The sequence below is a fragment of the Heloderma suspectum genome, chromosome 1 (assembly GCF_057233095.1).
Source record: "Heloderma suspectum isolate Gila_16-S chromosome 1, 16-S_ref, whole genome shotgun sequence".
Taxonomy (NCBI): domain Eukaryota; kingdom Metazoa; phylum Chordata; class Lepidosauria; order Squamata; family Helodermatidae; genus Heloderma; species Heloderma suspectum.
The window spans coordinates 298,154,956-298,174,448 of record NC_139458.1 but is presented as its reverse complement, the minus strand read 5'-3'; the positions used below and the strand labels follow the sequence as shown (position 1 = coordinate 298,174,448).

The following is a 19,493-nucleotide window of genomic DNA, read 5'->3' as shown; positions in this document are numbered from 1 at the left end:
CACTGCTCTCCCCTTTCCTTCTCCTCTGTTTACTCATACTATATCACAGTAGCACTTTTTATTTCTTACTGTTAACTATATCTCAGTAGCGCTATTGCAGAATAGCACTACTACAGGGGCTCGCTGCAGGTCCTCTTCTTTACATCTCCCATATGTATATCCAGTTAGCATGGTATCGCAGTAGCGCTACTGAGAAATAGCAGTATTGCAGGCTGTTGCCACTGGCCCTCCCCTTTACTTCTCCTTTGTGTATTTCCAGTTAGCGCTGTATTGCAGGGTCAAAAAGATCAGCCTCAGATGGCCTTCTCTCTGTCCCATCAGCCAGGACAGCTAGGCTGGTGAGGACAAGGGAAAGGGCCTTCTCTGTGGTGGCCCCCAGTCTGTGGAACTCCCTCCCTAGGGAACTCCGCCATGCCCCCTCTTTAATGAGCTTCCGCCACGCATTAAAAACATGGTTGTTCAGGCAGGCATTTGGGGTGGGTTAGGGTATTTTTAGAAATATGTTTTTAATGTAGAATTTTATTGTTTTAAACTGTTCTTTTGTTGTACATCGCCCAGGGTGGCTGGGTGACCAGCCAGATGGGCGATAAATAAATAAATAAATAAAATATTGCTGTAGCGCTATTTCACTCTCGTGTGGTTTCACAGTAGGGTATCACATGAAAAGGGAACCTGAGAACACTAAAACAACTGTAAATTCACAATATTACAATTGTGCTATATCATAGTACTATGGTAGCTGCTTTACCCATCACATTATGTAGCATCTTTTCCCCATTAGACCCAGTCCAAGTCAAATTCTCTAACCACTAGAAGATATGGATCAGGGAATGGATAGGAGGGTGCTGTCTCATGTCATGGCAAGAAGTGAGGGTTAAGCAGAAAAGCTTTTAAGAAACAATCGTTTCCCTCTCCCTATGCTGCTCCCATCTGTACAAGGCAGGGGATCTCCCCTACTGAGTGTCGGGACCTGACTTCTCAGAGACAAAGCCTGATTCATAGTAAAACCATTTATTGCTGTAATTCCAGTCAATAGGTTTATGCCTTTACTGCTTAAATAAAGATCTACAGATAACGATTTTCAACATAAAGAGTTGAACCAGATTCAGTTCATGAGCATCAACACAAAACTCCACATAGTCCTGTAACAAGCTGGCAGATGGATCCCAATAAGTTCAGAAAGTCCAATACAACGTAGGGGGAAGCTTTGTCGGTTATCCAAGCATTGTCTTTAGCAAACACTACAGCTAAAAGCTTTAGCTTAAGTACAAGGGAGTGGCCACTAAGGAACAGTATTAGACATTCAATCTTGTCAGGGAAACCTGCCACTTGGGTGATTGCTGCATCTCGCATTATGCCTCTGCTCTGCCCTCTTTAATTGGCACCATTGTAAAGGAGACACCCCTGAACCACCCTGTCCCAGAGAGACCTTCTCCTGTTGCCCTGTTCCCATGGGAGGCTCCCTGGTCGAGAAGCAGGGGCCTCCATCAAGGTCAGGTCTCCTGGCTGTAAAGATAGACAGTCCATATCAGTGTCCTGCATCTCTCCCCCTCCCCACTAGCAAGCCAGTGTGAGGCCTGGTAGCACTGAGTTCTCAGGCTGCTGGCCTCCCATGGCTGGGTCTGATTCTGCAGTGTCTCCTTCTGACTAAGAGCCTATAGCTGCCCCCGAACTAGGACAAGGCCTCACACTGAGCTATTATGAATTCCTATAAACTATATGAATGTAGAGGGGAAGAGGTAAATCAAGGATATTACAATATTCTTTCCATTTAAAAAAAAAATACATTGCTTAACATAAGGACTGCAAAGTACACCGAAGGCAATGGAAGGGCAGAGTTCATGGGAGCTCCCAGAAATAGAAATGGAAATCAAATGTGTCCTTGTAGAGCTCTTTTTAATTAATGAAATGAAATGTGTGTGTACATTTCTCAGGATGGAACACTTTGATGGGTTAGGCAGTAAGTTGCACCTTCCCTCAAGATGCACTGAATACCAATTATCTGTTGCAAAGGGCTGGAAAGATTAAATAGTTGAATACAGATTAAACAGATTCCTTTAGGAAAAACAAATTCAACATGAGTAGTTCTGAACATGGTCTGCTGGGACATGTAACAGAAGCAGCTTCAAACATAGGCTGTGTTCACAGTCATAAAAAGAGAACTGAAAGTAAACTAAACTTCTTACAGGGGGGCTTTCTATTACCAGATAATTTGGTGAAACAGATTAGGAAGATCCGAAGAAAAGGGAATCTCAAGGTGTCAAAGCAGAGAGGAAAATCAGGTGGTCAGAAGAAATAGTTGCATTAAGCTGGGAGTACATCCATAGGAATATAAGAGTGGTGCTGGATCAGATCCTTCATGAATCTGGATCAGATCCTTCATGAATTTGTCCAGTCATCTTTTAAAGCCATCCAAATAGGTGGCCATCACTACATCTTGTGGTAGAGTTCCATAGTTTGTATATGCGCTGTGTGAAGTACTTCCTTTTATCTGTCCTGAATCTCCCACCAATCAGCTTCATGGGATGACCCCGGGTTCTAGTATTATGAGAAGGGGAGAAAATGTCGCCCTATCCACCTTCTCCACACCGTGCATAATTTTGTAGACCTCTATCATGTCTCCCCTTACTCACCTTTTCTCTATGCGAAACGTTCCCTAAACATTGTAACCTTTCCTCCTAAGGATGTTCCCCCAACCCTTTGATTATTTTAGTTGCCCTTTTCTGCACTTTTCCCAACTCAACAGTATCTTTTTTAGATGTGGTGACCAGAACTGTACACAGTATTCCAGGTGTGGTTGCTCCACAGATTTGTATAAGAACAGTATGATAATGGCAGTTTTATTTTCAATTCATTTCCTAATTATGCCTAACATGGATTTTGCCTTTTTTACAGCAGCCACACACTGGGTTGACATTTTTATTGAGCTGTCCACCACAACCCTAAGATCTGATTCTCGGTCAGTCACCACTAGCTCAGATCCCCAGCATACAGGTGAAGTTAGGATTCCAGCCCAGCCCGATCCCCAACATGCATCACTTTACACTTACAGTGCCTTGCATTAGTATTCAACCCCCCTCCCCTTTGACTTTTCCACATTTTGTTGTGTTACAATCTGGAATTAAAATGGATTTAATTAGGATTTCTTGTCACTGATCTACACAAAACAGTCCATAATGTTGAAGTGAGGAAAAATCTACATAGTTTACAAAATTATTTACAAATATAAAACTGAAAAGTCTGGATTGCATAAGTATTCACCCCCTTTTCTGTGACATCCCTAAATAAGTTGGGGTACAACCAACTGCCATTAGAAATCACATAATTAGTTGAATGGAGTCCACCTGCGTGCAATTCAAGTGTCACGTGATCTCAGATTAAATGCACCTGTTTCTGGAATGTCCCAGAGTTTGCTGGAGAACATATCTAAACAAACAGCATCATGAAGACCAAGGAGCTATGAAAACAAGTCCAGGACAAAGTTCTGGAGAAGCACCAATCAGGGTTGGGTTATAAAAAAATATTCAAACTATGAACATCCCCTGGAGCACTGTTAAATCCATAATTACAAATTTGAAATATGGCACAAGAGAAGGCTGTCCACCTTAATCACTCTGATGTCCTCTTGGAGTTGTGGTACACCCCATGAAGCACAAGGTGTTATCACTGGAAGGAAATTTCATCCCTCCTCTGTGCACAAATCAAAGTGTTGTCCACTCATCAATAGGGTGAAGCAGAGTTTAGAACGTACGGGTTAATTACCAGGCGTAGTTGTACCGAGTGTAAGGAAAGAGCCCTGATAATCTCAGGATTGCCCTTCATATGTGAGGGCACAAGTACATGCCCATTTCTTTAAAAGTGGCAGTGGAAACAGCTTGGTTTCAGAAGGAACATTAGCATTCTAGCACAGTATTTCCCAAATGTGTGTGTGGCTTCACAATGATGAAAGTCTAGCTTATTTATTGTGGTTGTAAACTGGATGATAACTACAATTAATAAGACATTTGACATTTTAAAAATCTTACTATCTGGCACTGGTTTAGGCTGTGAACTCTTCAAACGAAGGGAAGGTCGGAAGCGTGTTCGGTCATTGAAGCTCCAGCTCTTTTGCACTTTTGTTGGGCTGCCCTCTGCTGTAATATCAGTACTTGGTGATCTCCTGTCACCAACTGAAGCTTGTCTGTTCTTGATACTCTGTCCTCTTGGGCTAGCCATCCGTACCCGTTCTTTAAAGCTCAGCTTTTGACTGTGAAAGCAGAAAATGTATTTTATTTCATACTTGATTCATTCCAACCCACTGTAAGTTTTGTATTGTGCTACACAGATGTACATATATCCCCCAACCCACAGAACAGTGTACACTCAGATGTATGTATGAATCTACTACATGTGTAGAGCGGTCCCGCCACTCATTTTAAAGAACTGGTTGTGTAGATCAGTTCCCTCTGCTGAAATGAATGGAGAGGCTGGTCTGGGAAGGAGAATTTCATGCCAGCGCTGGAACTCCCATGCCTGGAACAGATAACTGGATTGTGGCAAAGACCAAATACATGGATCTCCATGTGCACACTCCAGGCTTGTAGAGGGTCCCAGAAGGAGAAAAATACATAACCCTCCCCTCTTGGCAGTGGCTCCCAGAGTAAGCTGTGCTGTGGGTAACATTTAACACTAAAACCTTGCCGTTAAGGAACTCTATATACATTTCCCTCACATGAGGGACAAAGGGTGCATGTGCAATTCCTACTGACTATCATTTTCTTTCTAGTTAATGGTAAGATGGTTTTAGTCATTTGCATCCTACATTCCTAAAAGTGAAACAAAATTAAATACAAAAGCTTATAAAACCTAAACTTAGCAAAGCTTCAGTTTTAAAACTCTAGACAATTATAACTATGTTTTCAAGTTGCACAGCATAGGCCATGGCATTCCTAATAATCTGTATAGGGATCATATTTTTCAAGTGCTATTATTGTTACATGCCATTTGTTAGAGTTAAGCAGGCAAGATTAATATTGTTATTCATGCATCTTTCCAAAACATGACATTTTTTCAACACTCCACAAACAATATTAGCAAACATTACATTTTAAAATCCTTGTTACTTACAACACTCATTTGGACAAGTCACGCACATACAAAAAGAGTCTAAATAAACCTTAAAACAATTAAATAGAATATCCAGTAAGCATTATCAATGGGATGAGTAGTTCAAAGAAATGTGACATTACACTGGGTGACCTGCTTATAACTGATTAGCTGCAGAACCCAATAATGGACTGGGCTTGGAAAACAAGTCAATTTTTAGCTGTTCAAAGATACCATGTAGTTTAAGATTTCAGGGCTGCACACAAACATCAAAGATGCAGGCTGCTTATTTGTTGATGATCCTCCCATATTCACTTGCACATGCAGGATAGTTAGGAATTATATAAGTTGTAGAGTGTTTAATGAATCATTGTTCACATTTTCATGTTTTGTCATTAATTAATTAATTCATTAATAGAAGGTTATAGTTTGCACTCAACTGAACAGTAGTACTGTTCACATAATGTGATCCTAAGCATGTTTACTCAGACGTATAGGGCCGTTAAATGGTACTTACTCTCTAGTAAATGTGTTTAGAGTTGCAGCCACCGTCACTGTTCTATCCATGGGATACAAATAGAGGGTCCACATTAAGAGGAAATGTAGGGTTTATAGATTAAGCTCTGTTATTGCACTGGGAAAGGTTTTCCGAAATGGACAATCATTTCAAAGAGAGTTAGACAAAAAGATGTTATTTGTGCTGCAAGTGGAATAATCTCTAAAACTGGACCCAATTTTACTGGTTCCTGTGATACGGACACAGTGTTCCTATAGAAGCAAATCCTTTGCGGCCATTAAGGTATATGTGGCAAAGATTATCTGCCTGTTGCTATAGCTGCTAATCAAGTTGAAGTCTTGTCTGTTCAGCTTATGTCATGGTCCTTGCATCTTAGTGCAGCATGACAATAAGAAACGTTTTAAATGGAAATGTATTCTACAGCTACCGAGGAACTTTAAAAATACTGTTCCCCATGCTTAGCTGCTTAACCAGCTGCAATGTAAAAAGAAACGTTTCTCTGCTTGATTATACGAAACAGAATGAAACAGACACTGTGGTTATGAATTTACTAGATAATAAAAAAAAGTTTGTACATGCAACTTTGTACATCTTATTCCAAATACAAGCGTAGCTCAGGCACGATACAGGATACCAAAAGCAGCAAATCAAGCGCATGCTGGAGAGCTAAAAATTGGAGTCATCTTAAAAATTGGAGTAAAACAATCAAACTATTAGAAAGATTGTATAAAACTTTATTGTGGCAGTCGAGAGAGTATCTTTTTCCAGAATTGCCGTAGTTTCATCTACATAACCACAAAAAGGACACATTTATCGAAACAAACATGAGATAGACTTCAAAACCTTCATTTCTTCCCTTTGTGACTTTTTAAAACCAGTTTTCGGACTATTCAGTATATCCACTTCACCCTTTAGAATTTTTTTTAAAGCTTTGCTTTGCAGTAGCAGTTATATCTCACTCTCTTAGTTGCTTTGTAATTACTTCTGTTGATTATGTAAGTTCACAAGAAAGTAATTGGGAAAGCGGTTTACATTCATTCCAGCCACATTTAATAATCAGCTTGTATTTTTCTCATTATAATGCTACCATATTATAGTGTACTATTCCCATAATACAAAAACGTACAATGTATATATTCTAAAATCCATCTTTTTGCAATACCTTTATTAGGCCAACACAAAGATGTTGTACAAAAATGTACAAACTTTCAAGGCCTCCAGACCTCTTCATCAGACAAGACGTTACAAAAAGTTGGGTGTGGGGGAATAGGAGGAAAAAAGGCTGACGATGTTGAAGTCATGATGTCTGTGTAGTCAGAGGCCTAAGACAATATGGAGGAGGAGGATTTGCAGACATTCAAATTGGGCTGTACAAGGTGATGTAATGGTTTCAGGTTTCAGTGCCCCTAGGACCACTGGGAACACTTTCTTATGTAGCCAATATGGCTAACTTTTAAAATATATCTTCTATATGTTTTCTCTGCATAGTAAGATTGTTTTACCTAGAAGTTAAAAAATATATGCACATTTAATCTTCTTGGACACTTCTTTTCTTATATTAATGAAAGTTCATTCAAGACAAATGAGATACTCATACAAGGAGTTATATTTTATTATTCCCTCTAATAATTCGTAAGAGCTATGTTTTATTATCCTAGTATTTCAAACTAAAATAATGAAATTGTGCATATGGAATTCACATCTACAAATGGAAACTTTTTTACTTTGTTGACATTATTATAGTTTAATTTTAATTAGAAAAGGCTAAATCTGATCCTGGTTCAGGCAAGGCAAAGGCTAAGGAATAGAAGAATAGCTGATACTAAATGCCCAACATAATCATGTCAAAAGTAGCATTGTGTAAGCCAGGCTCTTACAGTTCTGATTGTTGAGAATCTTGGGGCTCCCCCCACCAGAGAATGCTGGAAGGAACTGAGGACAACCCCAAGGAAACGGGTGCCATTGCCTTCCTACATCCATCTAGTTGTTTATCTCTCTGCCTGTTCCTCCCACTCTAAATGCTTTGGGTTAGTTACAGCAGCTCCTGCTTCCGTGTGTTTGACCACAGTCCACTCCAGCATTCTCTGTTTATTTCCAAGGGAGCTCCAGAATTCTCAACCATCAGGGCCAAACTAGATGGCAAGTTAAATAAGTGGTGGCATTTAAGTGTCTAGGGTTCTTTTCCCTTTTAAATAAAAAACACAGGGAAAGGGATTCAAGATTAAGACCATGGTACATGGGATTCATCATCTTCTGCCTCCCCCACAGACTATAATCTGAACAGACATCCCTCCCCTGCAGCTGCTATTTGCTCCAGGAGGGAAGCAGTCATTGGCACTAGTAACAGCTTCCCTTCCAGGAGAAATAGCAGTGTGTGTGTGTGTGTGTGTGTGTGTGAGAGAGAGAGAGAGAGAGAGAGAGAGATTTGTTGAGACTGTAGGGAGTAGGGGCTAATCTCTTCCCACACACCATGGTCGTGATCTAGCTCCTCTTATGGCTAGACATGTTAAATACAATCACACTTTCAATATATCATCAAATTTGGCCCTTAGAGTCTGCTTACCGGGGGCTAAATTTGCTGTGATGAAGGTAGCTTGTAGCCATGTTCTCAACTGACTAAATCCATGACATGTGGCTCTTGAATGAATCCTTTGTGTACGGGTTCCAGAGCTGCACATACAGTGTTCCCCCCTGGATGAAAGCTGTGTGTGCACTCCCCAAACAAATGGTCAACATAAGCCCTACAGGAAGCCATAACTGATAGCACTGCTTACCATAGTTCTGTTCTATCCTTGGCACAGGTGGCCATTTTGACTGGAAACCAGGACATTGTCATGTTCTTCAGCCTTGACCCTACCCCCAAGCTCAGAGGAGAATGCAGATGTGAAAGAGGTGCCTGTTGAAGAATTGCTGCCCCCTGCTCCAAGTCCTTCCTGGCCAGAGGATGTTGCTTTGCTGGTCTCCTCGGATTTGGTCACTTCCAGTGCAGCCCCTGTCACCCTCATGCTATAGGAGCTAATGGCTTACAGAACAAGGCAATGGCTCTTTAAGCACAGACAGTTTCTTAGATAGGGTGAGGCCAATGGCAGGACTAGACTGGCCAGCTTTCAAAAAGTCCCCAAGTGAACTTTGGCTGATGGCCCAGCTACACCCCTATCTGGACAGGGATAACCTGGCTTCAGTTGTCTATGCTCTGGTAATCTCCAAGTTAGATTACTGCAATGCACTCTTCATGCAATGCACACTACTGCTTTGAAGACAATTCAGAAGCTGCAGCTCATGCAAAATAGGTCAGTCAGATTGATAACGGGGACCAGAATGTCCAAATATATAAGGCCGATTCTGGCTTGCTTGCACTGGCTGCCTGTATGTTTCCAAGCCCGATTCAAGGTGCTGGTTTTGACCTATAAAGCCCTACATGGCTTGGGACCACAACACCTGACAGACCACCTCTCCCATCATGAACCTACCCGTACACTACACTCAACATCTAAGATTCTCCTCCACCTGCCTACTCCAAGGGAAGCTTGGAAGGCAGCAACAAGGGAGAGGGCCTTCTCAGTGGTGGCCCTGCAATTATGGAATGTTCTCTCTGATAAGGCCTGCCTGGCACCCACATTGTTATCTTTTCAGCGCCAAGTCAAGACGTTTCTCTTCTCCCAAGCATTTGGGAGCATATGATGAGTTTTAATGGATCCTGGATTTGTCTTATGGTTATGGTTGATTGCTTGAAGTTGTTTTAGATATATGTTGTCTTTGTGTATATTGCCTGTTCATGTGGGTTTTTTTTTATGTAAATAGCTTTTAACTTCCATATACTATATTTTAATTGTTTTCATCTTTGTAACCCACTACATGGGCTCTTCAGTTTTGCTTGTTTATGTCTACCTTCCGTCCTGTCTGTTTCTGAATTTCTCTCCATCCACATTTTCCTTATCTTTATACTTCTCATGTTTCTGCCTTACTCTCTTTCTCCATCTCTTAAAAAACCCACCTTTAAACAAAACAGTAAATAGTGGTTTTGCCCCTGGTGTGTGGCCCACCTTAGCTTGGTCCATGATACAGTTTTGGGCCTAGCCCACCAGCTGGTGAACAACCCTCTATGCCATTTGCAAACTTTCCTCCACCCCAGGGAATTCAGTTGGTAAAAAGCAACAATGTGCAAGAAGGGAAAGTTATAGCTCTGACATGTTTGTGTGTGCATTCCCTAAGCAACCACACCGGATACAGGAATATTACTCATAATGCCTGCATCTGCATAACAGAAGTAAAAACACACACGCGCACACACACACACACACACACACACACGGATACCATGATGGTTATGTTAGCATTTGCATTCATTTGGATCACATTCCCAAATGCCTGCTAAAAACAAGACCACTTAGCATGCTTCATATTCAGTGCTTTAAGGTTTAAGAGTAGATTGAAATATCTACTTGGTCTGCACAGAGAAAAAAATATTATCTAAGTTAGGAATCTGCTCACAGCTTGCTTGCAAAGGAACTAATTAGAAATTCATTAAGATTTTCCAGTCCAAGCTCTGACTAAACTAATGGAGGCTCAACATTAAAATTGATTTTCTTCCACAAAAAAATTAGGAGAGTTGGCATGTTTGAATAATTCTCTACATTTGGTTTTAAGTCACTAGAATCTGACTGAGTGCAAATTACACTTTTCTTCTAAAATGCCTTTGTTGCTTTTCTTTTATATTTTAGACTTCTGTATCTCTATACAGCCTTTTTGTCTGGATTTGTAGTTTTCCTGACTTTTCCGTGTATCATTTAGATACACTAGAGGTCAGTGTGGTACCATTGCAGAAAAACTGTCCAGGACACTATGAATTTTGCTGAATTGTAGCCAATGTTGGTGGGATAGGAGGTAAATAATATAAGTAGGCACACAGCCCTGATTCACATAGCTAAGTGGAAGTTGCTCTGTCGTTCACCATATGATTGTAACCCACAAAAGAAGAGGTGCTACAATGATGTGGTGAAAACCTGCTGGAACTACATTGGGTTCCGCTTACATGAATAGTTTTCTGTGTTGAGCAGCATCCACAAAACTGTTTTCAAGCACCTACCCTGCCACTCATTACACATGTAAGTTATGCCTTAGGACAGAATGCGCAAAGTCAAAGTGAGTTTTACAAAGGAATGACATTGCACAAATTTTGTTCTTAGTTTTTGTCAGGAGTGCCCTAGCTGCCTCTTGCAGTCCCCACCAATAGCTAACTCAGGACACAGACAACGAGGATTCTTTCTGAGACTTTATTCCTTTATGACTCTTTCAGATACTAATCACTAGCGACAAAGCAAGGAACAGCACTGGGGAAAGATAGCAGAGTAGCCTTAGCTCCAGGTAAGGCAGTTGGTCCCCATTTGAAGGGGAACCATGGGAGGACTCTGAACTTATGGGCTATGGAGAGATCCTCCCTCTTTCCCTTGGGTCCTCGGGACGTGACCGTTGTTTGAGCGCCAAACTAGCGCAACGCCTCCTTTCTGCACCCTCCGTCATCGCTTCCTGCGTCTGCGCCGAGCGTCCAGCAAGCCCCCCTCCAGTACTCTCTCACTGCCAGGGTCACTATCTATCCCAGGAATGCTGGCAGGAGGAATCTCTGCCAGCTGCTGAGCTTGTGAGAGATGAGTGAGCTCCTCTCCCACAGATTGCTGTTCCTCCTCAGAATCAGAACTGCTCTGGGGCTCTATGGGCTCAGTTTCTACCCTGGCAGTCGTTGCCTTCTTACGACTTTTTAACTGCTATATGTTTGCCTATATTAATATTTTAAAGACATAGAACATTTTATATTATTTTTATTTCCCTGGTTTATTTTTATTCAAGAGTCATTTTGATTTGATATTAAAGTCTCAGGAAGATAGCTGTAACTAGTTTTTGGCAGAGATCAGGGGATTTTCCCCAGGAGATCCACAAACTGGAATTGCTATTTTTGGTAAATGACAACGAGGTCAATAGATTCCAGCTGGAACAAACAACTGTACACAAGGGTTGGCCTACCACAACCCCAACAGAGGATTCTTCAGAAGTGTAGGATTGTTATTACCGTAATAGCATCATAGGTGATTGAGATTATATTGTCCTAACTTTACAGCGAATGTGAAAATATAAAACACCACTGCAACAATCTTTTTGACTAAGGAAAATGTAGTTATTTGAATCTTCCACAACTCTTTCTTAGCTCAAGCATTTCAGACAGAAGAGGCACAGCTAATCTTAAACCAAGACACACTGCAACACTGCAGCTGTCTCATTGCATGTGTATTTGAGATATCGCTACAGAAAATCATAAGAGGCAGTGGTTTGGGGGGGGTGTTTTTTTGCGCTATTTTGGTATAAAAGTGCAGGCAGCAAGCAATAAGGAAAATTACAAGCAGTTGTTGCAGGGTGGGGGAACCCAGCCCAAATCATGAAAGAACCCTCTGCAGAGTAAAAAACTGTAAAGCATTAAGAAAGGGAAATAAACTCTTCATGCACCTGATGTTAGTTGGCATTCCCAAATATCATGTGAATAGACAGGATGCTGGATACCTATGTTTCCGAGAGGTGTACATCCTGAAGAGCTTCTGTTTATTACTATAAAGCTTACTAGGAGTGAGGGGAAATAGAGGATTATATTACTAAGCATTCCATGTGAGGAAAGGGGTTAGGTTTAGGTTTTCGATGTAAGCTAAGTCAACCCACTACCAGTTTTCAGTTAACAAGTCACGGAATTAACAATCAACAAGCCAATTGTTAAATTTAAGTTTGCTACGTCAAACAGAGTCAGAATTATGAATATGAGAAAAACTATTTTAAAAAGCCACTCAGGATACTAGCCTTTTCCTGAACATCCATATAAGCCTCCTGCACTTTGTAATGCGAGCTTTCAAAATTCACATTCAGGATCAGAATGTATCACAGGATAGTAAAAATCTACCTTCCTAACATAATACAATTCACTTCTCTGCTGACGGTCTTGAGTAATCTATAACCTATTTAAGCTTCCAGCATAAATCATATGTGGAATGTTTGTCATGCTATGCCCTAGCAAAGCTTATTGCGAAGAATGAATTTAATCCAAAGGGTTAAATTCAATGTCGTGCTAGCAGAAATCCGCTAGTGCAACAGTTCCACTGACAGGACATCCCAACTTAGGGGGTTGGATCTGGTGTTGGATCCAACCCGCTATATGTAGAAATTTAATTTATTCATGATCTGTACATAAGATACTTTACACTAAACAATATATAAGAAGATAGAATATCTAAAGTGAAGGGCATTGAGGTAGAATATTTACAACTGGTTACATAAAATAACTTATGCTATTTTTCCATTATAAAGGAAACCAATTTTATAGTCATAAATAGACAACATCCAGTGAAATGGGGAAAAAATCTAAAATATTGTTATTAGAATATCAGGGTGCATTTCAGGAGAGCCTGTTAATATCAGTGCCCATTTGTCTTCTGAAACACTTAAATTGTACATAAGTGTTCCTATGCACTGTTTGATTAAGGGCAGCTTCTCAAGGCACAGCATTGCATGTCACAATTATACCATACAGCAAGTTGCTTTGTGTGTTGGGGCTCACCATATGATATCCCCACCACATGATCTGTCTCCACACTCCTAAAAACCATCACCAGGAATATCTGGCAGCAGCTGAACCCTATGGAGAGCTAATATCCACAAAATAAATGGTCACATTGAGCAGTTGCCATGTAGAGAATTGAAGGGGAAGATTTAACTTTCAGAAGTTGAAAATGCTGTCGAATGTAGTTACATAATTAGTTAAGGCAAACTATCAGATTTAAGTGATGTGTATATAATTATACATTTATACCACATTTTAAGAGCTACTAATAACTGTGGCGCACTGCTTCACCACAAAACACCATCTGCTAGTTTTCTTCAAGGGATCTCTTATTTGGTTTAGTCTTGGTAGACGATAATTAAAATCACAATTTAGGCATTACACTCCCAGTTCAGATGTAACTACAAACCATGGGTTGTAGGGGCTGCATGGGAGCAGATGAGAATGCTACTTGCGACTGCTCACCACTTCCAGTTTGTTTCCAGTTTAGAAAATGACCCAGTTGTGCTCCATGATGTGTAAACTTGAAACTCTGGGTTGTTGAGGGAGAACTAATCCAGAGTTTTAACTCAACAATAAATCAAACTGGAAACAAAGCGGAAGCGGAGAGTGGTTGAGGAGCAGCACGCCTGCTCCTGTGCAGCTCCAATTAACCATGGTTTAAACAACCCGTGGTTAGTTGTTACGTGTGACCTGGGTCACTGTGTGGCTTGGATGAATCACCTTCTCTGAGCTTATCCCACAGCACTGTTGTGACTTAAATAAGAAAATAATTATATATTTGTATACTGAAATGTACTTATAGCAGGGTGGGGCACCATTTTCAGCTCAAGGGCCAAAACATCAAGGGCCACCTGTCTGCAGTGGGTTGGGCCACTACCCAGTGTGGGTGGAGGCACTGTGAACACGCGCTCCCCTATTTTCACGCGTGCACACAAACACCATTTACACACACACACACACACACACACCCCATCCTCACCCACTGTCCACACACTGTTCACTCACATGCACACACACCCCTCATTCATTAATACACACATCCACCATCCATACACATACCCCCTCAAGGTATGTGCACCCTCAAAGACCTGCTGTGACCTTTTGCATTGCACTCTGATGACAAAATTGCTTGTCTCCACAGCAAACTTGATGCTGTTGTTAATGCAGTTCCAGTTGAGGTGTCTGATGCCACCATTTGCCTGATTTGGGGGGATCAGTTGCAGCTGTTGCAGCCTGACGACATGGACAGGGTGCTTGCAGCAATGCGACCAGCCACATGCCCTCTTGATCCCTACCCCTCCTGGCTAATAAAAGCTAGCCAAGGGGGTATGAATGAGTGGGTCCAAGGAATGGTAAATGCTTCCCTGCAAGAAGGGGTGGTCCCTGCAGTCCCTGTACACTACTGCCTAAGGAGGCAGTAGTGTGACCACTCCTGAACAAGCCCACTCTGGACCCAACAGTACTAGAAAACTACTGCCAAGTCGCAAATATGATGGCGCCCAAGCACCCTCTCCCTCTGAGCAGAGCCCGGCCAGCTCCTTGATATACACCTGAGCTGGGGGCAATGAAGCAAGAGGGGAGATGGCTAGAACGCAGGTGGAGGAAAACCCGTGCTGAGTCTGACCGAACACAGGTAAGAGCTCACTATCGAGCCTATTCTGTGGCGGTGAGGGTGACAAAGAGACAGTTCTTCTCCACCAGCATTGCATCTTCTCAGTGTCGTCCAGCGGAGCTTTTCCGAGTGGTTCGCGGCCTGTTACATTCTGGGCCAGGGAGAGAGACTGTGGAACCCTCGGTTGCACGCTGTGACGAGTTTGCGCGGCACTTTGAAGATAAAGTCGCTCAGATTCTCCATGAATTGGACACCACGATTAATGCAGTTCCATTGGTAGAGGCGTTCAGAGCATTGTCTGGTCCAGTTTTATTGGATGAGTTTCAATTATTGAGGCCTGAGGATGCGGACAAGGTGCTTGGCCAAGTCTGATCGACTACTTGTGTGCTTGACCCTTGCCCTTCATGGCTTATTAAATCAAATAAGGAGGGGATGTTCAGCTGGGTCCAGGAGGTTGTAAATTCCTCCTTGAGAGAGGGAATGGTGCCAGCGTCTTTAAAAGAGACGGTAATCAGACCACTCCTGAAAAAGCCTAGCCTGGACCTGGACGTTGTTAACAATTATAGGCCAGTGGCCAACATCCCCTTCTTGGGCAAGGTGCTTGAACGGGTGGTTGCAGGACAGCTCCAGGCACTCTTGAATGAAACGGATTATCTAGATATATTTTAATCGGGCTTCAGGCCTGGTTTTGGAACGGAAATTGCCTTCATCGCCCTGTGGGATGACCTCTGCCGAGAGAGGGACAGGGGGAGTGCGACCCTGTTGATTCTTCTGGACCTCTCAGTGGCTTTTGATACCATTGACCTTGGTATCCTTCTGGATAGGTTGTCTGGGTTGGGAGTTGGAGGCACTGCTCTGCAGTGGTTCCGCTCCTACTTGGATGGCCAACTCCAGAAGGTGGTGCTGGGGGATTATTGCTCTGTGCCATGGCAATTATGACATGGGGTTCCACGGGGCTCTATTTTATCCCTCATGCTGTTTAACATCTACATGAAACTGCTGAGGGAGGTTATGCGGAGGTGTGGGCTGAGGTGCCATCAATATGCGGATGACACCCTGGTCTACCTCTCTCATCAAACCCAGGTGAGGCAATGGCTGCTCTGAATCAGGGCCTGGGCACAGTAATGGACTGGATGAGGGCCAATAAACTGAAGCTCAATCCAGACAAGACAGAGGTACTGTTAGTGGATGGTTCATCTGCCTGGCTAGGTGATATTCAACCTGTTCTGGAGGGGGTTGCACTCCCCCTAAAGGATCACGTTCGTAGTTTGTGGGTGGTCTTGGATCCAGAACTGTCACTTGAGGCACAGGTGAACTCAGTGGCACGGAGCACTTTTTATCAGTTTAGGCTGGTATACCAACTACACCCTTATCTGCACAGACATAGCCTAGCTACGGTTACCCATGCTCTGATAACTTCTTGTCTGGATAACTGCAATGCATTATATGTGGGGCTGCCTTTGAAAACAGTCCGGAAACTTCAGCTGATCCAAAATAGGGGAGCAAGACTGTTAACTGGGACTGGCCAGCGAGCTCATATTACGCCAGTACTTTTCCAGCTGTATTGTCCATTTCCAGGCCCGATTCAGAGTGCTGGTATTAACATTCAAAGCCCTTAACGGCTTGGGGCCAGGTTATCTGAAGGATCGCCTCCTCCCATAAGTGCTTGCCCAGACCTTAAGAATCATCCTCAGCAGCCCTTCTCCGTGAGCCCCTGCCAAAGGAAGTGAGGCAAGTGGCTACTAGGAGGAGGGCTTTTTCTGCTGTGGCACCCTGGCTGTGGAATGAGCTCCCTAGTGAGGTTCTCCTGGCACCTACATTGTATTCTTTTTGGCGCCAGGTGAAGACCTTTTGATTTTCCCAGGCATTTTAGCATTTTAGCTTTTTAGACTTTTAGCTTTGCTGTTTTAAATCTGTATTTTAAATCCCTGCACTGCTGCTAGGTTTTATTCTGGTTTTATTCTGGTTGTATTGTTTACTGTGGTTTTAATGTTTTATATATTTTGTATTGTTTTATTGTGTGCTGTTTGGTTTTAATTTTTGTGAACCACCCAGAGAGTTTTGGCTATTGGGTGGTATAGAAATGAAATAAATAAAAATAAAAAAATACCCCTTTCCTAGGGACGGTACTTGAGAAGGTTGTGGCGGAGCAACTGCAGGCACTTTTGAAGGATACTGATTATCTAGAGCCATTCCAATCTGTGTTTTGATCTGGTTACAGGACTGAATCAGCCTTGGTCACCCAGAAGGATGACCTTTATTAATAGAGGGATGGGTGTGTGTGACCCTGTTAATTTTGCTTGACCTCTCATCAGCTTTTGACACCATCAACCATGGTATCCTCCTGAATTGACTCCATGGGATGGGTATCGGAGGCACTGTGTTCCAGGTGGTTCCGATCCTACCTGTGGAGCCAATTTCAGAGAGTAACATTCAGTGACCATTCCTCGACCCCTTGGCAATTGAGCTATGGGGTTCTGTAGTGTACCATCTTGTCCCCAATACTGTTTAACATCTATATGAAGCCGCTGGGAGTGGTCATTAGGGATTTGGAGTTGAGTGTCATCAGTATGCTGATGAACACAGCTCTATCTCCCTGTGACATCTAAATCAGGAGAGGCTGTGCAAGTCCTGGATCAGTGCCTAGATGCAGTGATGGGCTGGATGAGGACTAATAAACTACAACTGAATCCTGGCAAGATGGAAACCCTGTGGATGAATGTTTCCTGAGTCTGGGAGATAGGCTCATTGCCTGTTCTGGACAGGGTTGCACTCCCTCTGAAAGATCAGGTCTGTAGTTTGGGGGTACTCCTCGATCCATCATTGTTGCTGGAGGCCCTGTGGCTGCGGCAGCTCAGAGTGCCTTTTATCAGCTTTGGTAGTTGGTAGTTCACCAACTACAGCCTCTCCTGTACGGGGATAGCTTGGCCACAGTGGTACAGGTGCTAGTAACCTCAGGACTGGATTACTTCAATGTGCTCTATGTGGGGCTGCCTTTAAGGCTGCTCTGGAAGCTGGAGTTAGTGCTGAACGGAGCAGCTTAGCTGTTGTCAGGAGCTGCCCCTTTTCAGCATGCAACTCCTTGGTTGAGGGAACTGCACTGGCTGCCTATTCACTACTGGGCCAGGTTTAAGGTTTTGGTACTAGTATACAAGGCCCTAAACAGCTTGGGACCAGCTCAGGATACCTGAGACAGCACCTTCTCCTTTACCAACCTGCCCAGTCACTGGGGTCATCAGAGGGCATGCTTCTGGTGGTTCCACATGGACCTATTGACCTGTGGAGTCAACCTGGCGAAGAGCCTTCAGTGTGGTGCCCCCCCTTCTTTGGAACACCCTGCCCCTGGAAGTCAGGCAGGCACCAACACTGTGTTGTGCCCGGTTCTTCCTGAAAACAGTTCTGCTCCAGGAAGCATTCCTTAAATGATCAGCCACGGTTTTTACTATTTTTAATCATTTTAATATGGTGTTTTAATCTTTTTTTTTTTTTTTTTTACTATTGTACCTCTTACATTCACTGCTCCAGAATCTGTTATAGATATGGAGTGGTATACAAATGTTGTAAATAACATAAATAAAAAAAAATACAAACACATCTATGCAGAATAGCTGAGTAAGGGACATTTTCCATTCCCAGCGCTAAGAGAGGCCTCCTTCCTCAGTGTTTGTGCAGGGAAAAAAGGCTTATAGTAACTATAGAAAGAACAAATAATATTAAGTTGAGAATATCAACTAAAAAGAGTGTTCATTTTAAAAGGTTGGTGTTTAATTTGCGAAAGATGTTGTTGGTTACATTGGTCTTAAAGGGTAATAGGTAAAACAAATTAAGAAAGGCAGTGTGTTTTATTGAATCTATTTGTCTTCATGAAAAATATGTATGTCTCATCACTGCAGTATGGATGTGCAGAAAATTCAATGTACAAGATTGATGCCTGGAAATGGGTGGGGTGTCTGTAACAAAACATGCTTTAAAGTTTTTAAAGATCTTAAATGTTGACTCCATAAAAATTAGTGGAGGTTAGTTAGTAACTGGCCACTTCAAAAATCTAAAACATTTTAATTTTTTTATAGTTGTGGTATTAGCTGAAGAATAATGAACAATGTTAGCAACATTTTGTGTTTTTTTAGTGTGTGTGTGTGTGTGTGTTTTATTTACTCATAGACAGTGGATCCAATATACTTGAAAAGTCAGACTAATGCATAAAATACTCTGGTATGGAACTGGTTCTGAACTTACTACCTATAATCCAGTGCATAGATGGGTTAGGAACAACCAGCTCTCAAGTAATCAACATTTGCTTTGTGTAGCCAGCAACGGGGGAGCCCTAACTGCCCATGCAGTTCCCCTGTGATGGTTTCACAACCACATGCAAGGAAGCTTCACTGTCAAGTAATGTGTTTATCGGTAGTCTTACATTAACGTTAGTCCATGTTAGTCTTGCATGTGCAATATGTTTAAACCTTACTGATACACTGATTAGGAGAAGAAGAGGACTATGTGATTCCAAGAAGTAGGGGATGAGAACAAGGCTAACCATTATATGGAAAAGGTCTAATCTGGTTGCAACTTCTTAGGATAGAGGTCTTGAGATCTCAAGGAGGGTGAGGTTCATGTGGGAAGGGTCATGTACTTTGCCCATGTGTTTCTCACATAAACTTGTTACTGGAGCAGTATAAGACTGG

At 42.3% G+C, this 19,493-nt stretch overlaps 1 protein-coding gene and 1 long non-coding RNA gene across 2 annotated transcripts in view; one reads left to right on the top strand and one right to left on the bottom strand.

Annotated features, from left to right (window-relative positions):
- Window positions 1-19,493, bottom strand: part of KCNQ5 (potassium voltage-gated channel subfamily Q member 5) — a 485,338-nt gene that overhangs the window by 13,717 nt on the left and 452,128 nt on the right. Inside the window, exon 10 of the mRNA XM_084826920.1 lies at window positions 4,026-4,246. Coding sequence (XP_084683046.1) covers window positions 4,026-4,246 — 221 coding nt within the window. The remainder of the gene's footprint in view (window positions 1-4,025; window positions 4,247-19,493) is intronic.
- Window positions 1-19,493, top strand: part of LOC146359261 (uncharacterized) — a 70,087-nt gene that overhangs the window by 34,392 nt on the left and 16,202 nt on the right. The window lies entirely within an intron of this gene.